The sequence below is a fragment of the Amborella trichopoda genome, chromosome 3 (assembly GCF_054954075.1).
Source record: "Amborella trichopoda isolate Santa Cruz 75 chromosome 3, AtrichopodaSantaCruz75HAP2 v2.0, whole genome shotgun sequence".
NCBI classification, from domain to species: domain Eukaryota; kingdom Viridiplantae; phylum Streptophyta; class Magnoliopsida; order Amborellales; family Amborellaceae; genus Amborella; species Amborella trichopoda.
Genome location: NC_142338.1, coordinates 39,332,813 through 39,348,526, shown reverse-complemented (window position 1 = coordinate 39,348,526; position 15,714 = coordinate 39,332,813). Strand labels below are relative to the sequence as shown.

The following is a 15,714-nucleotide window of genomic DNA, read 5'->3' as shown; positions in this document are numbered from 1 at the left end:
AGAATTGTCAGAATCGGCGAGTCTATTATTCTGAATCATCCGAATCCTTTATTGGATCTGAGATGGTCATGGCAATTCCTTATCTGGATTCCCAGATTCCCTATCGGGTAAGCGATGCTTTAAACATTGGTAAAATCTAAGTATTTAAGAATTTAAAATGCAAATTATTTTTTATTTTCATGAAAATATTTAAATCATCATAAATAACTCTTTCACCTAAGGGAGAAACTGCATACTTGTTCACCCAAAGGAGTAAGTGTATAATTGCTCCAACAAAAGCAAGCTATACATATTATTTAAAATTCAAGTTTCTTGCTTTGGATTTTGTAACCAGATTATTAAGTATTGTCCTAGGTTAGAGTTTTTAAAAAAATTTTAGGGAGCGATACTCTGAAGAACATCTGCCATTGTTACTGCTTATGTTGCTATGTTACATGGTTTTTATTTTGATAAGAGTATAGAATAAGAATATTTATTTTTGTTGTAAGCTGGTCACAATCACTCTTGACCGTTGGTTTTAAAATTGTGCAGATAGGGGCTATATACTATTGGCCCGAAGATCAAAAGAAAATTACTAATTCTATTTTACTTGTTGGAAGCTGTAGGATTTGTCATATAACAACTAAATATAATTGTGACATATTTATGCCAAAGGAAAATGAAACATACAGCCCCTTTTATTTTTTGTGCTTGGACCCCTTGGAGTGCATAAAGAGAACATGTCTCCCATGAAACGGAAAATTAAGATAGTACTTTCTTAACAAATAAGTAAGAAAAACAAATGACGCATAAGTACTTGTCTCGCAATGCGATGTTATAATAATTTGGAAGTTTTTAACATAATCAACATATTATGTTCTTCCTATGAAACTGAAGACATAATTTTAGCAGCACAGAATCTTGCTTAATGAAAAAAGATTAAGAAAAGAAAACAACCCCAGTAACAGTAGCAATTGTTCATGTGTCTCTTCAAACTTGAGTAGCCTTTGTAGATAATGGTATAAGCCCCTTCTCACGGCACGCCATGATTGCCTGGTCAAACATATCCTCCGCTGTGTACTTGAACTTGAAACCAAGGTCTGTCAGTTTTTTGGAGGAGAGATGAAGAGGCTTCAGGCTCTCGTCACAGTCTTTGAACCTTGCAATTACCACAACAGCTCAGTATCTTGCTTTATTGTGGGGAAAAAATAAAAATATTCTCTATAGATCTTCTCCTTTCAAATGGTTTCAAATAAATTGTCTATTCCATGGATTGTAATTTCATTTTATCTATTTATTTATGAGCTTGATGCTTAGGTTTCGGCTACACACCAGTTTTTTATATGATTCCATGAATGAAATGACCCTACTTTCTATTGAGTGGAGATGGAGGGCAAACTAGCTCGCATTTCTCTTCAAAACAAATAATTATTGGAATGCTCATGATTAAGTGCTATGGAACCAAGTTAGAGAGCTATAAAATGATGAAAATATGCTAATGCATAAAAGAAATTAATATTTATTTTTTGCATATAATTCACTCCTTCAAAATTTTCCCTTATTTTTCCATTTCCTTGCTTTATTTGTTAGCGGTTCTACTAGAAGGCAGCACTAAATTTGTGATCCTCTTGTATATTCTATGATAACTTAAAACAATAAGAAAATTGGTTCATTACCAACATATTTTGCTTCCGCAAATTGTTTTTTTTTTCTTTTTTTGTGCTAACTTTATGTGAAATTCCTTTATTCCCCTAGATTAGAAACAAAATAAATAAAACTAATGGAGCACTTTTGCCATTTCTTTCCTTTTCTCCAACCATTCTTTCCAACAGAGGTAACAACATCCCAAATATACAGTAATATCTCAAAACTCAAGACGGCCAAAAAATAAATAAATAAAAAAGAAAAAAAATCGAGATATGCAAAGTCTTTTGGGCATGAGAAAATGATGGAGATTGCAATTGCTTGTCATACAAACACACAACGTATTATGATTTGGGATAGCCTTTAACAAATACAATATAAAGAAACATAATTTTATAAATAAATTACGACCCGTGCATCTAATTTCTTCCATATGTATTTTTGTATTGTTTGAATTGATATCTTGGCTTTCCATCAGATCAAAAAGCTAAAATTAATAGGAAAATCCGTCGCCATCGCCAAGGCTTTGTTACCAGAGCATGGATATGTTCGTCAACGTCTGATATGAATTTAAGTGATATAAATGTCAACCCGAAAATTGATTTATTCGACAATAGAGATTAGTAGAGTGGGAGATGGGACTATAATGTGACCTCAAATACTTTCATACACGTATTTCGACAAGAAGGTTAAGAACTATCTCAAGTTCATGAAGGGAATGTTGTGCACGGAAGCTCTAAGGTTGATTTTTGATAAATAAGCTACGGAAAAATAAATCGACAAAAAAACAAGCAACAAGCAACAAGCAACAAGCAACAAGCAACAAGCAACAAGCAACAAGCAACAAGCAACAAGCAACAAGCAACAAGCAACAAGCAACAAGCAACAAGCAACAAGCAACAAAAATAAAGTAGAAAATGAATTACAGAAAAAGAACATCAAGAATTATGTGGGTCGTCACAATTGTGACTACATCCACGGACGAAGACAATCGATGTTTTTCACTAAGTCAAAAAAAGAAATTACAAAGCAACTTACTTGTGAAAACTAGACACTCAATCTCCTACAAAGCCTTCTTCTCTATAATTTTCTCTCTCTGCAAAAACCCTCAAAATCAGCATCAATATAACCAACAACCTTGTCACCAAAACTTGCTATCTCTATCAAACATTAGACCTTTTGATGTACCCCTTAGGTAACGTAGAATCCATTTTACCGCATGTCAATGCTCCTTTCATGGATTAGCCATATACTTACTAACAACACTAACAATATGAAAAATATTTGGACAAGTGCAAACCATTACATACATAAGACTTCCAGCTGCACTCGCATAGGGAACACGTGACATGTATTCCTTTTCAGCATCTGAACTTAGAGATAATGTTGCCGACAATCTGAAATGTGCAGCAAGAGGAGTACCCATGGGCTTTGAATTTTTCATCCCGAATCTAACGAGGATCTTCTCAATGTACTCCTTTTGAAATAGCCACAATTTATCCAACTTTCGATCTCTACGAATCTCCATACTCAAAATTTTCTTTGATGAACCTAAATCTTTTATTTCAAATTCTCTGACAAGCTGAGTCTTCAATTTGATTCTTTACAACAATAAGCATATCATCCACATAAAGCAATAAACAGATGAACGAACCATCAATAAATTCTTAAAATAGACACAATTGTCATATTTACTTCTGACATACCCGTATCCAATCATGAATGTATCAAAATGTTTGCACCACTGCCTAAGAGACGGCTTTAGGCCGTACAACGACTTCTCCAACTTGAAGACATGGTCCTCATTTCGTTTAACAACAAACCCTTCTAGCAGAGTCATATAAAGCTGTTCTTCTAACTCTCCATGAAGGAAGGCAGTCTTGACATCAAACTGCTTTAACTCCAAATCAAACAATGCAACTATATCTAATAAAACCCCGATAGAAGTCTGTTTCATAACTGGAGAGAAAATATCATTATAATTAATACTTTCTTTCTGCGCATAGCCTTTTGCAATCAAACGTGCCGTAAATAGATCACCACTAGCCTCAAGTGACCCATCTTTCTTCTTATAAACTCATTTACAACCAATAGCTCTTTTGCCTTTAGGCAACTTTACGAGATCCCAAGTACGATTCTTTTGAAGATATTTCATTTCTTCATCCAAGGCTTCACTCCACCTGCTACCGTCACTATCATGTGCAGCTTCCTTAAAAGTGGATGGCTCTTAGCTTGTGGCAACCAATGCATAAGCCACCATATCCTCAAAACCGTACCGCACAACTAGGCTTTTTTATTCTCTTTCCCTTTCAAAATTGAGGCTCTTCCTTAAGTGGAGTAGATTCAACGACTCCTCATGGTCAATATCTTCCTATGCTCTCTCACAGGAATTTCTAGCACATAATTTGGAGTATTTTCTGGAGCTGTCAACTCCACCCAGTGTTCGCAAAATCGAACCGAAACGGTTAAACGGTTTTCGGGCTGGGAGCAGTTTGAACCAGAACCGAACAAACAGGGGCGGTTTGTCGGACTAACCGGTCAAGTAGATTTAAAAAAAAAAAAAATGGGTAAAAAAACATCCAAAAAAATTTAAAAAATTTAGAAAAAAATAGAAAAACCCATATTAAGCGTATATTATCCATTACATACATTTATCTTATAAAAAAAAATTGAAACAACTTTTAAATAATTTAATATTTAAATACTATGAAATATGCAACACAATTTATAATTTCACATTAATTTAATTTATAATTTCACATTAATTTAATTTATAATTTCACATTAATTCAATTAATGAAATTACAAAGTCCAACTAACAATAGCTAGTAGTAATCTGAGTAAGGCTTGGAGGAGTCTGTAATGTCGCAGTTGTGCCCCCTCGCCACTCAGAAACATTTCCCGTGGTACCCCCTTGGCCAAAGTCTCCTAGACTCGGTCAACCTTCATGCTCTCCCCCACCCTGTTCTGTGTTACCCCCACCCTGTTCTGTGTTATGGCCCTTAGCAGCTTCAATATTATCATCATCATGAATAACTAGGTTACGGTGACGACTACAGCTCCGTCTATCGCTTGTCGAGTAACTTCTACTCCTCGATGCCTCGACTTCCTCCCGAGCCAATGTCATTAAATCTTCTTGTTCACAGACACAGCATGATGTTGTGCACCTTCACATTCCTGGATGACTGGTTCTCGCCAGTTGTTTTCCATTGTCCCATCTGTCTCTTTATCATCCTGTGCCTCATTTTCATCCTGTGTATAATCGTGATCCTTGTCCATTGTCATGTCTCCATTTGATGCTGCAACATCCACATTGTCATTCATATTGGCAACTGCCCCACTGAGAAAATCTTGATCTAATAGTGGGGTCCTTAGTGATACCCACTCATGGGGGAGGTCCCTCCGAAAGATGTAATCAAGGTTGATCGACGTGTAATCTGTGGGGGTCCTTCTTATATGTCTCTCTCAATTTCAAATTGTAATGAACGTACACCAAGTTGTGCCGCATCTGAGTCTTTAACTTATTCCGCCTCGAGGTGTGTATCCACTGAAATGTACTCCAGTTTCTCTCACAGCCCAAAGCAGCACATGTTTGACTCAAAATTCTAACTGCAATCTTTTGCAATTGCTTTGTTCGAATTCCGTGTATCGTCCACCATTGTGCTGACACAGACAGACAGAGAAATACTTAACAATAGAAAATAAATTGATTTTAAAAAAAAAAGAAACCACAAATAGTATTGTACTAAAATATTACAAGTTTTAACTTAAAACCAACTGGGTGTAATTTTCCTGCTGCTTTTTTGGCATTGTTGTATGCAATTTCCCCATTTTTTTCCATATACATAATAAGCTAGAAATAACATGCGTATACAAGAAATTACTACGACATAAAAATGCAATTCATTATTCTAAATTGAAATTTTATTACAGACACGTTTTGATTAAGGTTTACCTGCCGCATACACTCCATCTGAGTTTCAATATCATGCTCAAGCCTATAGATGCAATTTTTACCCCCTCCATGATATCTGCATCATCTAAAGTGGCATTGGAGTTCAAATTTTATGGATTAAGAAAGAACCCTACACATGGTTTGTTATATTATTAATTACGATAACTTTACTCGAAGTTGAAAAAGAATCATGAATTGCGATAATGAATCATAAATTACCTGCTGCACTGGTCTCTCCACCTATGATCAACGATCTCCAATATCTCTTCAGTCCATATGTTATTATCAAGTATAGCTTCCATTGCGCGTCTCATTGCATCGAACAGAAACCCCATTACGAGTTTATCATCAGAGTCCCTTAACCTTAACACTCGCACTAGCGGTTCAGTTACAGAAACAACATTGTTACATCGAGCCCAGAACCTCCAATCGAGAAGGGTGGTCTCAACTTGCCTTCCAAGTTGACTCATTGCTGCCCTATCAGTTTGTTATTTATTAGAACGTATCATTTACCTCAATCCTGCCTTGTTAACCAATAACGATTGTATCGTAAGGAACACTGTAACGAACCTAGTAGTGGACTCCCTAACAATCTCTCACGTGCAATGCTCCCTCATCAAAGCATGAAGGAACGTATGATTGTATATAAACCTTGAAATCAACTTGCTCTTCAAAATACACGTTTTAACCCTCCTCAGCTTCCCTATTTCTTTGAGCATCAAATTAACACAATGGGCAGCACAAGGAGTCCAATAACTCTCCATTAGCAACAAGTCTGCTTTTCTGTAATTCGCAGCATTATCAGTCACTACTTGGACCACAATTTCAGGCCCAACCTCATCTATAATTTTGTTCAGGTGTGTATGTCTCTTTCTTGATAAATCAATGCTAGAGTGGTAAACAATGCCCCTAGGGAAACCTATTAAAAAGTTGACAAGATACCTATGGGATTTGTCCTTCCAACCGTCAGTCATGATGGTCACTCCTGTACTTAGCCAACAGACTTTGAACTGTGCAATATGCTTATTGACATCATGAACAACAGCTTCTAAACATGACTCTGCAAGCTCCTTCGCAGTTGGACCTCTAAGACCCAAACCTGCCTCCGTTATAGAAGTTACCACCTGTGGATAGAAGTCTGAGTTTGCAAAATTAAATGGTAGTGCATTAGCATATCAGAACATGTTAATCATCTTTTTTGCCTTTTCTATCAATACACTTGCTGACGAAAACTTTATTTATTTTTGATGATATTGTGGCATGTGGGGATCAAGTCAAGAGGGTTCGCGGGTCATTATTGGCGCATCTATGGGCTCATGTCGTTGAGTAGTAGATGGTCGACTATAAGAGGATGGGTGATTAGAGAGATTACGTCTTAATCTACTATATGTGGATCTAAGCAACGAAGGCCCACGTCCTCCCCTACCCGGTACTACATGTTCTTGAGGTTGATGGCTACTGGATGCATTATCCCTTCTCCTATACATCTCTTGAATTTCTATTTGTCTGTAATTATGCTCTTGGAGACTGGCAATCCTAATTCGCTCCATTTGTGCCTCAAATTCTGATTCTTGGTTCTCTTCCTCATATTGGGCGTTCGTACCCCCTCCTTTTTTCCTCTGCATCTCTTTCTCTCTGCACCTTTTTTCCTTTACCTTCTGTAATTAATTTTAACATTTGTTGTTTTACTTCTGCTGGCACTTCTTTACAACAGGTAAAATTACCCTTTACCCAAGCAAGATGTTCTTTAAAACTATAAATACCACCACCCATTTCCTTGACACAAAAATTACATCGAACTCTTCCTGTCATTTACTTTGTGCCATACTGCCACGTTACATCTCCCCTCCTCATCTTATTGTTTTCTTGTAAATTGTCCTGAACATAAAAGTTTATTAACAAATATTTATTTGGAATATCACTCTACCAAAGGGACCTTGTAAGCATGGCGATATCACAACAAAGATTAATTTACATGTATATGAATCAAGAAAAAAAGGGGCACGCGGCTCAAGTGACTCCAAGCAGGTTCAGTGTGTAACCCATTGGAATGTATAATGTGAGTATATGTGTTTGTGTAATTCTAAATGAATACAGAAGACATTATAATTGTAAATTATTATAAAATTTAGAATAGATTTATAGGCATGTAAAAATTTCTCCTTTTTTTGTCCCTTAAATATAACTGGTATAGTGCACCTCCATGAGGAGCAAATAAACATATACTCTCTTAGGCAAAAGGCCTAATTAGGAGAATTTTTTCAATCCAAAATTTTAGAGTCCTCTTCAGAATAACAAAATGAGTATAGAATTTAAGCTCTCTTAAATCCTTAGATCAAACCATCCAAAAACTTAGCAATCTTTGAATAAGCATAGGATTATTTTATTTTATTTTATTTTTTTCAGGCACATATAACGAGTATATTGATATTAATCACTAGGTTAAAGAAATTTCCACCCCAAATTTTGCAGTCATAGAAGTACCCCTAAGCAAGCTATTACCCAAGAGTGAATCAAAGATCTGCTCTCGCAGGAACATCAATTTTTTTGTTAAAGTCTAAAAAAAAATGAATGCCAAAGAAAGAACCGAGAGATAGAGAGAGGGGTCAAAGAAATAACAAAGGCCACCAGAGAGCAGTCCATGAGAGAGAGAGATGTTGAAGAAACAGCAGATCGAAGAGAGAGACAGAGAGAGAGAGAGGAGAAGAAATGAAGGATCCAAAGAGCAGCTTAACAAGGCCACCAAGGAGCAGCTTTAGAAAAAATGGCGTGACCCAAAAAACCAGCAAAATCAGAGACTACTGTGGCAGATTTTCTTGCTCAAAAAATGATCGTTTTCTTGCCCACCTCCTTCTACTACCATGAATAATAATACTAATTATAATTATTCACCATCTCCAAAGAACAATAACGATAATGATCATCAAGAGACCACTGTGGCGGATGTTCCACAAAAAAATTGAAGAACATGAAAAAACCCATTACAAATCGCCAAAAACAACATAAACTTGAAGTTTTTCATTCAATATCCATGATTTTATAGACGATTTGTAGGGATAAGTACAATAATTCAACGATAAGAACAAAAAACCACAGAAAAAAGAATCAAAAAAGCCTGCAAAAGGCGGAATCACAGGTCTTGCTAAATATAACAGTCAGTGCTAAATATAACAGTCATTGTTAAAACTAACGGACGTTATCTTAAATGTACCGTTATTTTGTTATATCGGGCGTTTTAACTCTGAACCGAACCGATTCAGGAAAAACCGGCCGATTTGGACCCCATTTTTTCTGAGGGGGTACGTTGAATTAAGATTACCGGGAAACCGGCGCTAACTGGAGTCGCCACCCTACCAGTTTCGGTTCTAACCGGCCGGTTTTTCCAACAAACTCCACCTCAATTACTGCTGCTGCAATTATCCTTTTCTACACCATTCTGAATGTGCTTTAACATGGCAGATCCACCAAACTTAACAACACAACTGACAATAAACTTAGGCGACTTAAGATCTAAGCACCACACTCTATAGCCCATAACTCAATTCACATAACCAAAGAAAATACACTTCTTTGACCTTGGACTCAACCTATCATCTTTCACATGAACATAAGCAGGACAACAAAAAATTATTAAATGAGAATAAGCAACAGGTTCACCAGACAATACCTCTTCTGGTATTTTGTAATCTATTGTTGTAGATGGTGACATGTTGACGAGGTAACACGCCGTATTGACCGCCTTAGCTCAAAAGTCCTTTGACAAACCAACATTACTCAACATGTTGCGAGCCTTATCTAGAAGTGTCATGTTCACGCGCTCAACAACTTCATTCTGTTGCGGTGTCTTTGGAGTGGTGAACTAACAAACAATTCCTTTGCTCTTGCAAAAATTCACAAAACTCCACTGAAGTGTACTCTCCACCATTATCAGTCCTCAAGCACGTGACATTATTTCCAGTCTGTCTTTCGACCATAGCTTTCCACTGCTTGCATATGTTAAATACATCTGCATTTTCCTTCAATGTGGAAATCTACACCTTCTTTGAGAAATCATCAATAAAGAAAACAAAGTATAGAGATCCACATTTTGACACAAACAATGCAAGGCCCCAAGCATTTTGAATGAAGATAGTCAAGAATACCTTTTGTGGTATGTTCTAAAGTACGAAACTACATTCTACACTGCGTACCATAAACACAGTGCTCACAGAAGTCCAACTTGCACTTCTTCACGCCATTGATCAATTTGTGTTTGCTAAGTTCCGCTAAACCTTTCTCACCCATATGGCCCAATCGCATATATCATAACTGAGTCAAGTCACAATCACCATCATCAGATACGGAATTGTTGCTCTATCTGTGATAGTTTTCTCAAGCAGCACATATAAATTCAGTCTGATCTTCGTTCCTTTCATCATAACCAAAGTATCTTTAAGAATCTTCAGAACTCCACCTTCTCCAACAAATTTGCAGCCATTGGAGTCTAAGGTACCAAGAGAAATACGATTTTCTTTCAAATAGGGAACGTATCTAACATCATACATCTTGATAGCAATTGTCCCAACACTAATGATCTTGCAAGCTGCATCATTCCCCATCAAAACCGATCCACTATTAATGCTCTTATATGTGGTGAACCAATCCCGATGAGGGTACATATGACAAGAACATCCTAAATCAAAAACCCACGAGTCTTTAGAGGTTTCACAATTTTTCGAGACTGATAACACATTATATGTTCCACTTACCGAGCTTCTATCAACTATATTGGCTGCTTCAAAAGCTCGTCTTTCTTTCTCTTTGAGTTTCCAACAATCATTCTTAACATGCCCTTTTGTCTAGTAGTAATTGCAATAAATATTACTTTTTCTTTATTTGGATTTGGATATAGATCAACCCTATCTTTCATGTCTCTTTCTACTTCTATCAACAGATCTCCCTCTAGCCACTAAACCATCTGCATGTGGCTGAACATTATCCTGTCTCTTTCTCAAATCATTAGAGAGAAGAGTCGAAGTCACATCCTCCATCTTTATGGTATCTTTTCCATAAAGCAATGTTGTGATTAGATGCTCATACGAATGAGGGAGTGAGGATAACAAAATTATATCCTTATCCTCATCATCCATTTTAACACCAATATTCAATAATTCACAAATAATTTTATTAACATCATTCAAGTGTTCATGGATATTTGTGCCTTCATTCATCCACAGGGTGTACAATTTTTGCTTAAAAAACTGTCGATTTGTGAGGGACTTCGTCATATACAAACTCTCAAGCTTTGATCAAAGATTTGATGCTGAATCTTTATTGACGATATTAAATAGCACTTCACTCCATAAGCACAATCGACTAGTGCTCATAGCCCTCATATCTAAGTCTTCCCAGTCCTCATCAAATATGAATTCTGGTTTCTTTGACTTTCCTTTCAGACCTTTATGTAAACCTTGTTGCACTAGTAAATCCCAAACATTGATTTGCCAAATTCTAAAATTATTTTTGCCATCAAATTTCTCTACCTTGAATTTTACATTCGAAACTTTTACCGCCATACCGACAATCCCAAACCGGGCTCAAATACCACTTGTTGCGCGGGGAAGCTCTAAATCCGATGGGTTGATTTTTGACAAATAAAGTACGAGAAAAATAATCGACAAAAAACAAACAACAAACAACAAAAATAAAGCAGTAAAAAAATAACAGAAAAAAAACATCAAGATTTACGTGGTTCGTCACAATTGTGACTACTTGGGCGAAGACGATCGATGTTTTTCACTAAATCAAAGAAAGAAAATTACAAAGAACCTTACTTGAGAGAACCAGATACTCAATCTCCCACAAAACCTTCTTCTTTACAATTTTGTCTTTGCAAAAACCCCCAAAATTTCTCTCTATTTTTCTAGATCTTTTTCTCTCTCGCTAAATAACCTAATATATAGAAAGAGCAACCACCCAAAAAGAGGTATGTGAGGCTCAATCTTTTTCTACAACTTTTGGGTACATAAGTTTATCTTTATCTAGTATGGTCTCTCATGTATATCCTAACATAACTAGAACTAACCAAAAAGATAATAATCCTAAATAATAGGAACTGCCCAAAAGATAGGAAACTCAAATAGAGGTCACGTGATGCCCCTATATCTTGCCAATTTAGAGATATCTAAAACATATCTGTTTCCTAAAATTTAGGATTCACATTCCAACAAAATATGGAAACTTAACCGAGACTTATCTAGGAATACAAGACAAATCAATAGGGAAAAGGTGTTGTGTCCTTGGAGTGTCAAACGTTGGCCAATTGAAAGATCATTAAAAAACCAAACAAAATGAGTGGGAGGAGTACTTACTCTGTAGGGATGTCATACTCTGGGTATCTCTCCCTCATCATTTCGGCCAATTGAAAGATGGTGTTATCATGTGAGGAGCAAATGTATCTTCCTTTTGCCGCAGGATGCTCAAAGAGGAAGATTTGAGCAGTACATAAGTCATCAACATGTATCAAACAATGTTGCTTCAAATAGGCATAGTGAGCTTCCTCCCCTATAATGTAAATCAAACACAAAACCTTATTTAAGGAAAATCATAGTTACACCTCACAAACTGTAAAGTCTTCGAGTTTTTTTTTTTTTTTTTTTCATTTTATTTTTTGGCCCTTGGTTCAATCCATGGTCTTATTCACACTTGCTTTCTCTTTTTTTTCCCTTTCTTTTCCCTTTTCTTTTCTTTTTGTTTTTCATTTCATTTTTTGGTTCACTCCATGGTTCATACTTGCCAGCATTTAGGAGACAAGAAAACAAAGTTAGAGGTGCATACTTGTGATTGGAGATAAGGCAGAGTGAACGCTTGAGGGCATATTTTGCATAATGAAGGGCCCAATTATGAAGGGAGGTACAATGGTAATAACCTCCAAATTATTTTCTTCTCCAAAGTCCAATGCAGCTCTCTCAGCCAGTGTCTTGGACACAAAATACATCTATGGACGAAATTACAAATTATGAGTTCAATAGTTCCGAAATCAACATTCAAACAAAAATGAAAAAGTTTCGAAATTTATTTTCCTTAAAAATAAAGAAGAGTTTTTGTAATCTATGTCATATGCAGACATATGTAAACTCACGTGTCTGTTCAATGCAGCGTTTTTATACTTTTTTTTGGCCTGGTACTCAGCTCTCACTCGAGACGAGTTACAGAGGTGAGACCAATGGACTCACTTGAGTAGTGTAGAGGGCCCAAAAGCTCTCGAAAAATTTAAAAATAAATACATTAAAAATAGTAAAGGTCAAATAAAACCAAAAACAAAGTAAAAACGTTCAAATGAACTTAAAAAAGTATATAAAAAATGGATTTTAAAAATAATGATTTATAGTCAGGGAAATAAAAAAAAAATCCAAAAAAAGAAAATATAAAAATCAGGGATATGGCAGAAAAACTCACCAATCATTGCCAGAAGCATCCAAATTACAGAATATTTTATACATCAATCCCCTATGTTCATATATAGTTTTTAGGACTTCTTCTTTTTTTAATTACCTCGACATGTACTGGGTAACTCAGGGTAATTCCAACCGAACGGGGCGATTCCAAAAAACTCGCGGAGTCGAAAACACTGGTTCAATGTATTTGACATGTAAAGAGTGTTCATCATTTTTTATAATAGGGAAATAAATGTTTATGTATGTTCATCTTCTATGTGTTACATGGAAAGAGTGTATTCTTATCAGGATTGACAATAAGAAAATAAATTGAGTCTGTAAGCTCATCTTCTGCTTATGTCGAGAATAGTTATCTTTAAAAAACTTTAAAAAAACTGGCCTTATCGGGCGCCTAAGGGTTCCTTTTGTAAGGCACCTTTGAATACTCGAAACTTCGGTAGTGATGGACAAAAAAATGGCAAAAAAAAAAAATTAACATATTCAAATATTATTATTTTTACTTCTACTATTGCTACAAACTACCATTATTGTTGTTGTTGGACATTGAAAATAGCAAACGAAATTAACATAATCAATTATTATGAATTCATTATTATTACTACTATTGCTACTACTTCTTCCATAAGGTTGCAACTTTAAACAATCCAATTAAGGCGCACCTCCAAATTTTATCATAACATATAATTTTGACCTAAAAAATTCTTAGGATTGTCTTAAAATCTATTTTCATCCCTAATTATAAAATTTTAAACTTCAAAAATAGTTAAAATCAAGTAGATTTATAAACATATGAAAATCTTGAAAACATATGGCCTAGATAATATGCAAGATGCACTATTTCTGGAACTCGGAAATCTTTTTTTTTCTTTTCATATTCATACATCATGATGTCGAGATGATCAATTAGAGAGTTTTTCAACATTAAAACAACCTTTTCCAATGGAATTTTTTAAGTCATCTTCAAATCTACATTTTAAGATTGCAACCTTACATAAAATTTTTTCCTATTATTAATTTTATTGTCTTATTACTCAAGTACACATCTGAGGATAGAATTGACAAATTATTATATGGATGTAGTTTCTATAAGACCTAGGCTTTTTAAAAAAAAAATAAAGCCTTACCTCAAATCCTCGTCCAGAAAGTACTTTTGGCGATGGAAATCTCTATAATGGCTCTACAATCAATTTCCAATACCGACAATAAAATTTAAAACTCAAAAAATGATACAGATTTTGTTCATCCATGAACACTTATTTTTAGAAAATAAAATGGACGGTCTAGATAATTTGTTACAATATACACTATTTTTAGAGCTTGAAATCCTAAAATTTTTTTCACAACCATAATTATTTCACAACCATAATGTTCATCGATGTAAAGATTTTCAAATGCTCGACTTGCAATTTTCGTTGAGTTATAAAGTAAGGATTTACTTATTTTGATAAGGCTGCAACATTATCAAACCATTTTTTTATTATATTTAACAAATACACGGCTGAGAATATTAACTTCAAAAGAGACAAATTCATTTGGCAGCAAGAATTGTTTTCTAAAAAGAGAGAGGAACTAATACTCTATGGCAAACGTTTATATACGGTTGACACAATTAAGGTGCAATTAAAAAATCCATCAGAAAAAGGCTATTTTGATATTGGAGAACCATTTGTAAGACATGTAACAACAACAAAAAAAAAATTGTAACTCCCAAAAATAGTTCATCTTGATGACACATTATTGGGACAGTCTATTTTCAAGATTTTTGGGCATTTATAGATCTACTTGATTTGAACTATTTTTGGACTTTAAAATTTTATGATTAGAGATAAATAGATTCTCACGCCATTCTAAAATAGGTGTGGTTAGTATAAAGCTGAGGCCCTAAACAATCAAAATAGGGCCCTAAACAATAAAAATAGGATGCACCTTCAAATAGTATCGAAAGTTGTTTCAATACTGAAAACCTTTGTGATGGCTGTAAAACTTATTTTCCTCTCTAATTACCATTTTAAAGCCTAAAAAATAGTGTTGATTGAGTATATTTATGAACATTTAAAAATCACGAAAGATTTACGGTTCAAAAAATGCAGATTTACGGTTCAAAAAATGCATTACAAGATGCACTATTTCCAAGAATTAAAATCAATTTTTGCTCATGTCTATACATCTTGAAGTCAAAACGACCTCTTCTAGTAAATTTTTGAGGTGCGCCTTAATTTGATTATTTAGAGCCTTGCCCTTATATAAACTCTTTGCTTCTAAAAAATGTCGGTACCAAACTTACGTCTTATAAGAAAGTTTGGAGGTGCGATTTACTTTGAATGTGTAAGGTTGCAACCTTATGCAAACCTCACCTATGCTCTATATGCTAGAGGCTTATATTACTGCCAAATGCATATATCAAATTGGTCATGAACAGAGAGAGAGAGATACCCATCCATTCATGTTGGAATTCCTGCAAAACTCGACATCAGTCCAAGAACTCTCATCATACTCTGTAAGCATTGGATCTCGAACGACGACAGCTGATGCTGAAGATGTGAAAATAATGCGCTTCACAGATTTGGAGTTGACGCAGGCACGCAATACGTCCAATGTCCCATTAACTGCAGGTTTTATCACTTCATTCTATATCCAAACAACAACAAGAAGTTTAGGAATAAATGCAACCGCTATAGGCACTTGATGGATATTAAGAAA

The 15,714-nt window shown here is 35.2% G+C and overlaps 1 protein-coding gene and 1 long non-coding RNA gene across 3 annotated transcripts in view; both read right to left on the bottom strand.

Annotated features, from left to right (window-relative positions):
* Positions 1-796: 796 nt before the first annotated feature.
* Positions 797-15,714, bottom strand: part of LOC18422618 (bifunctional dihydroflavonol 4-reductase/flavanone 4-reductase) — a 29,852-nt gene continuing 14,934 nt past the window's right edge. The window contains exons 3-6 of one of the 2 annotated variants that reach the window (XM_006878458.4): positions 15,448-15,642; positions 12,395-12,554; positions 11,929-12,121; positions 797-1,138 (exon numbers count right to left, since the gene is read on the bottom strand). In XM_006878458.4, coding sequence (XP_006878520.2) covers positions 970-1,138; positions 11,929-12,121; positions 12,395-12,554; positions 15,448-15,642 — 717 coding nt within the window. In that variant the 3' untranslated portion in view covers positions 797-969. Of the gene's footprint in view, positions 1,139-11,924; positions 12,122-12,394; positions 12,555-15,447; positions 15,643-15,714 lie in introns of those variants that run through there. The other variant, XM_088860534.1, reaches the window with a different exon arrangement.
* LOC148782873 (uncharacterized) lies at positions 4,355-11,922 on the bottom strand. The gene is made up of 2 exons (XR_016051063.1): positions 5,798-11,922; positions 4,355-5,286 (listed from the first exon to the last, which is right to left on the bottom strand). It is a non-coding gene; the product is annotated as an uncharacterized LOC148782873 (long non-coding RNA).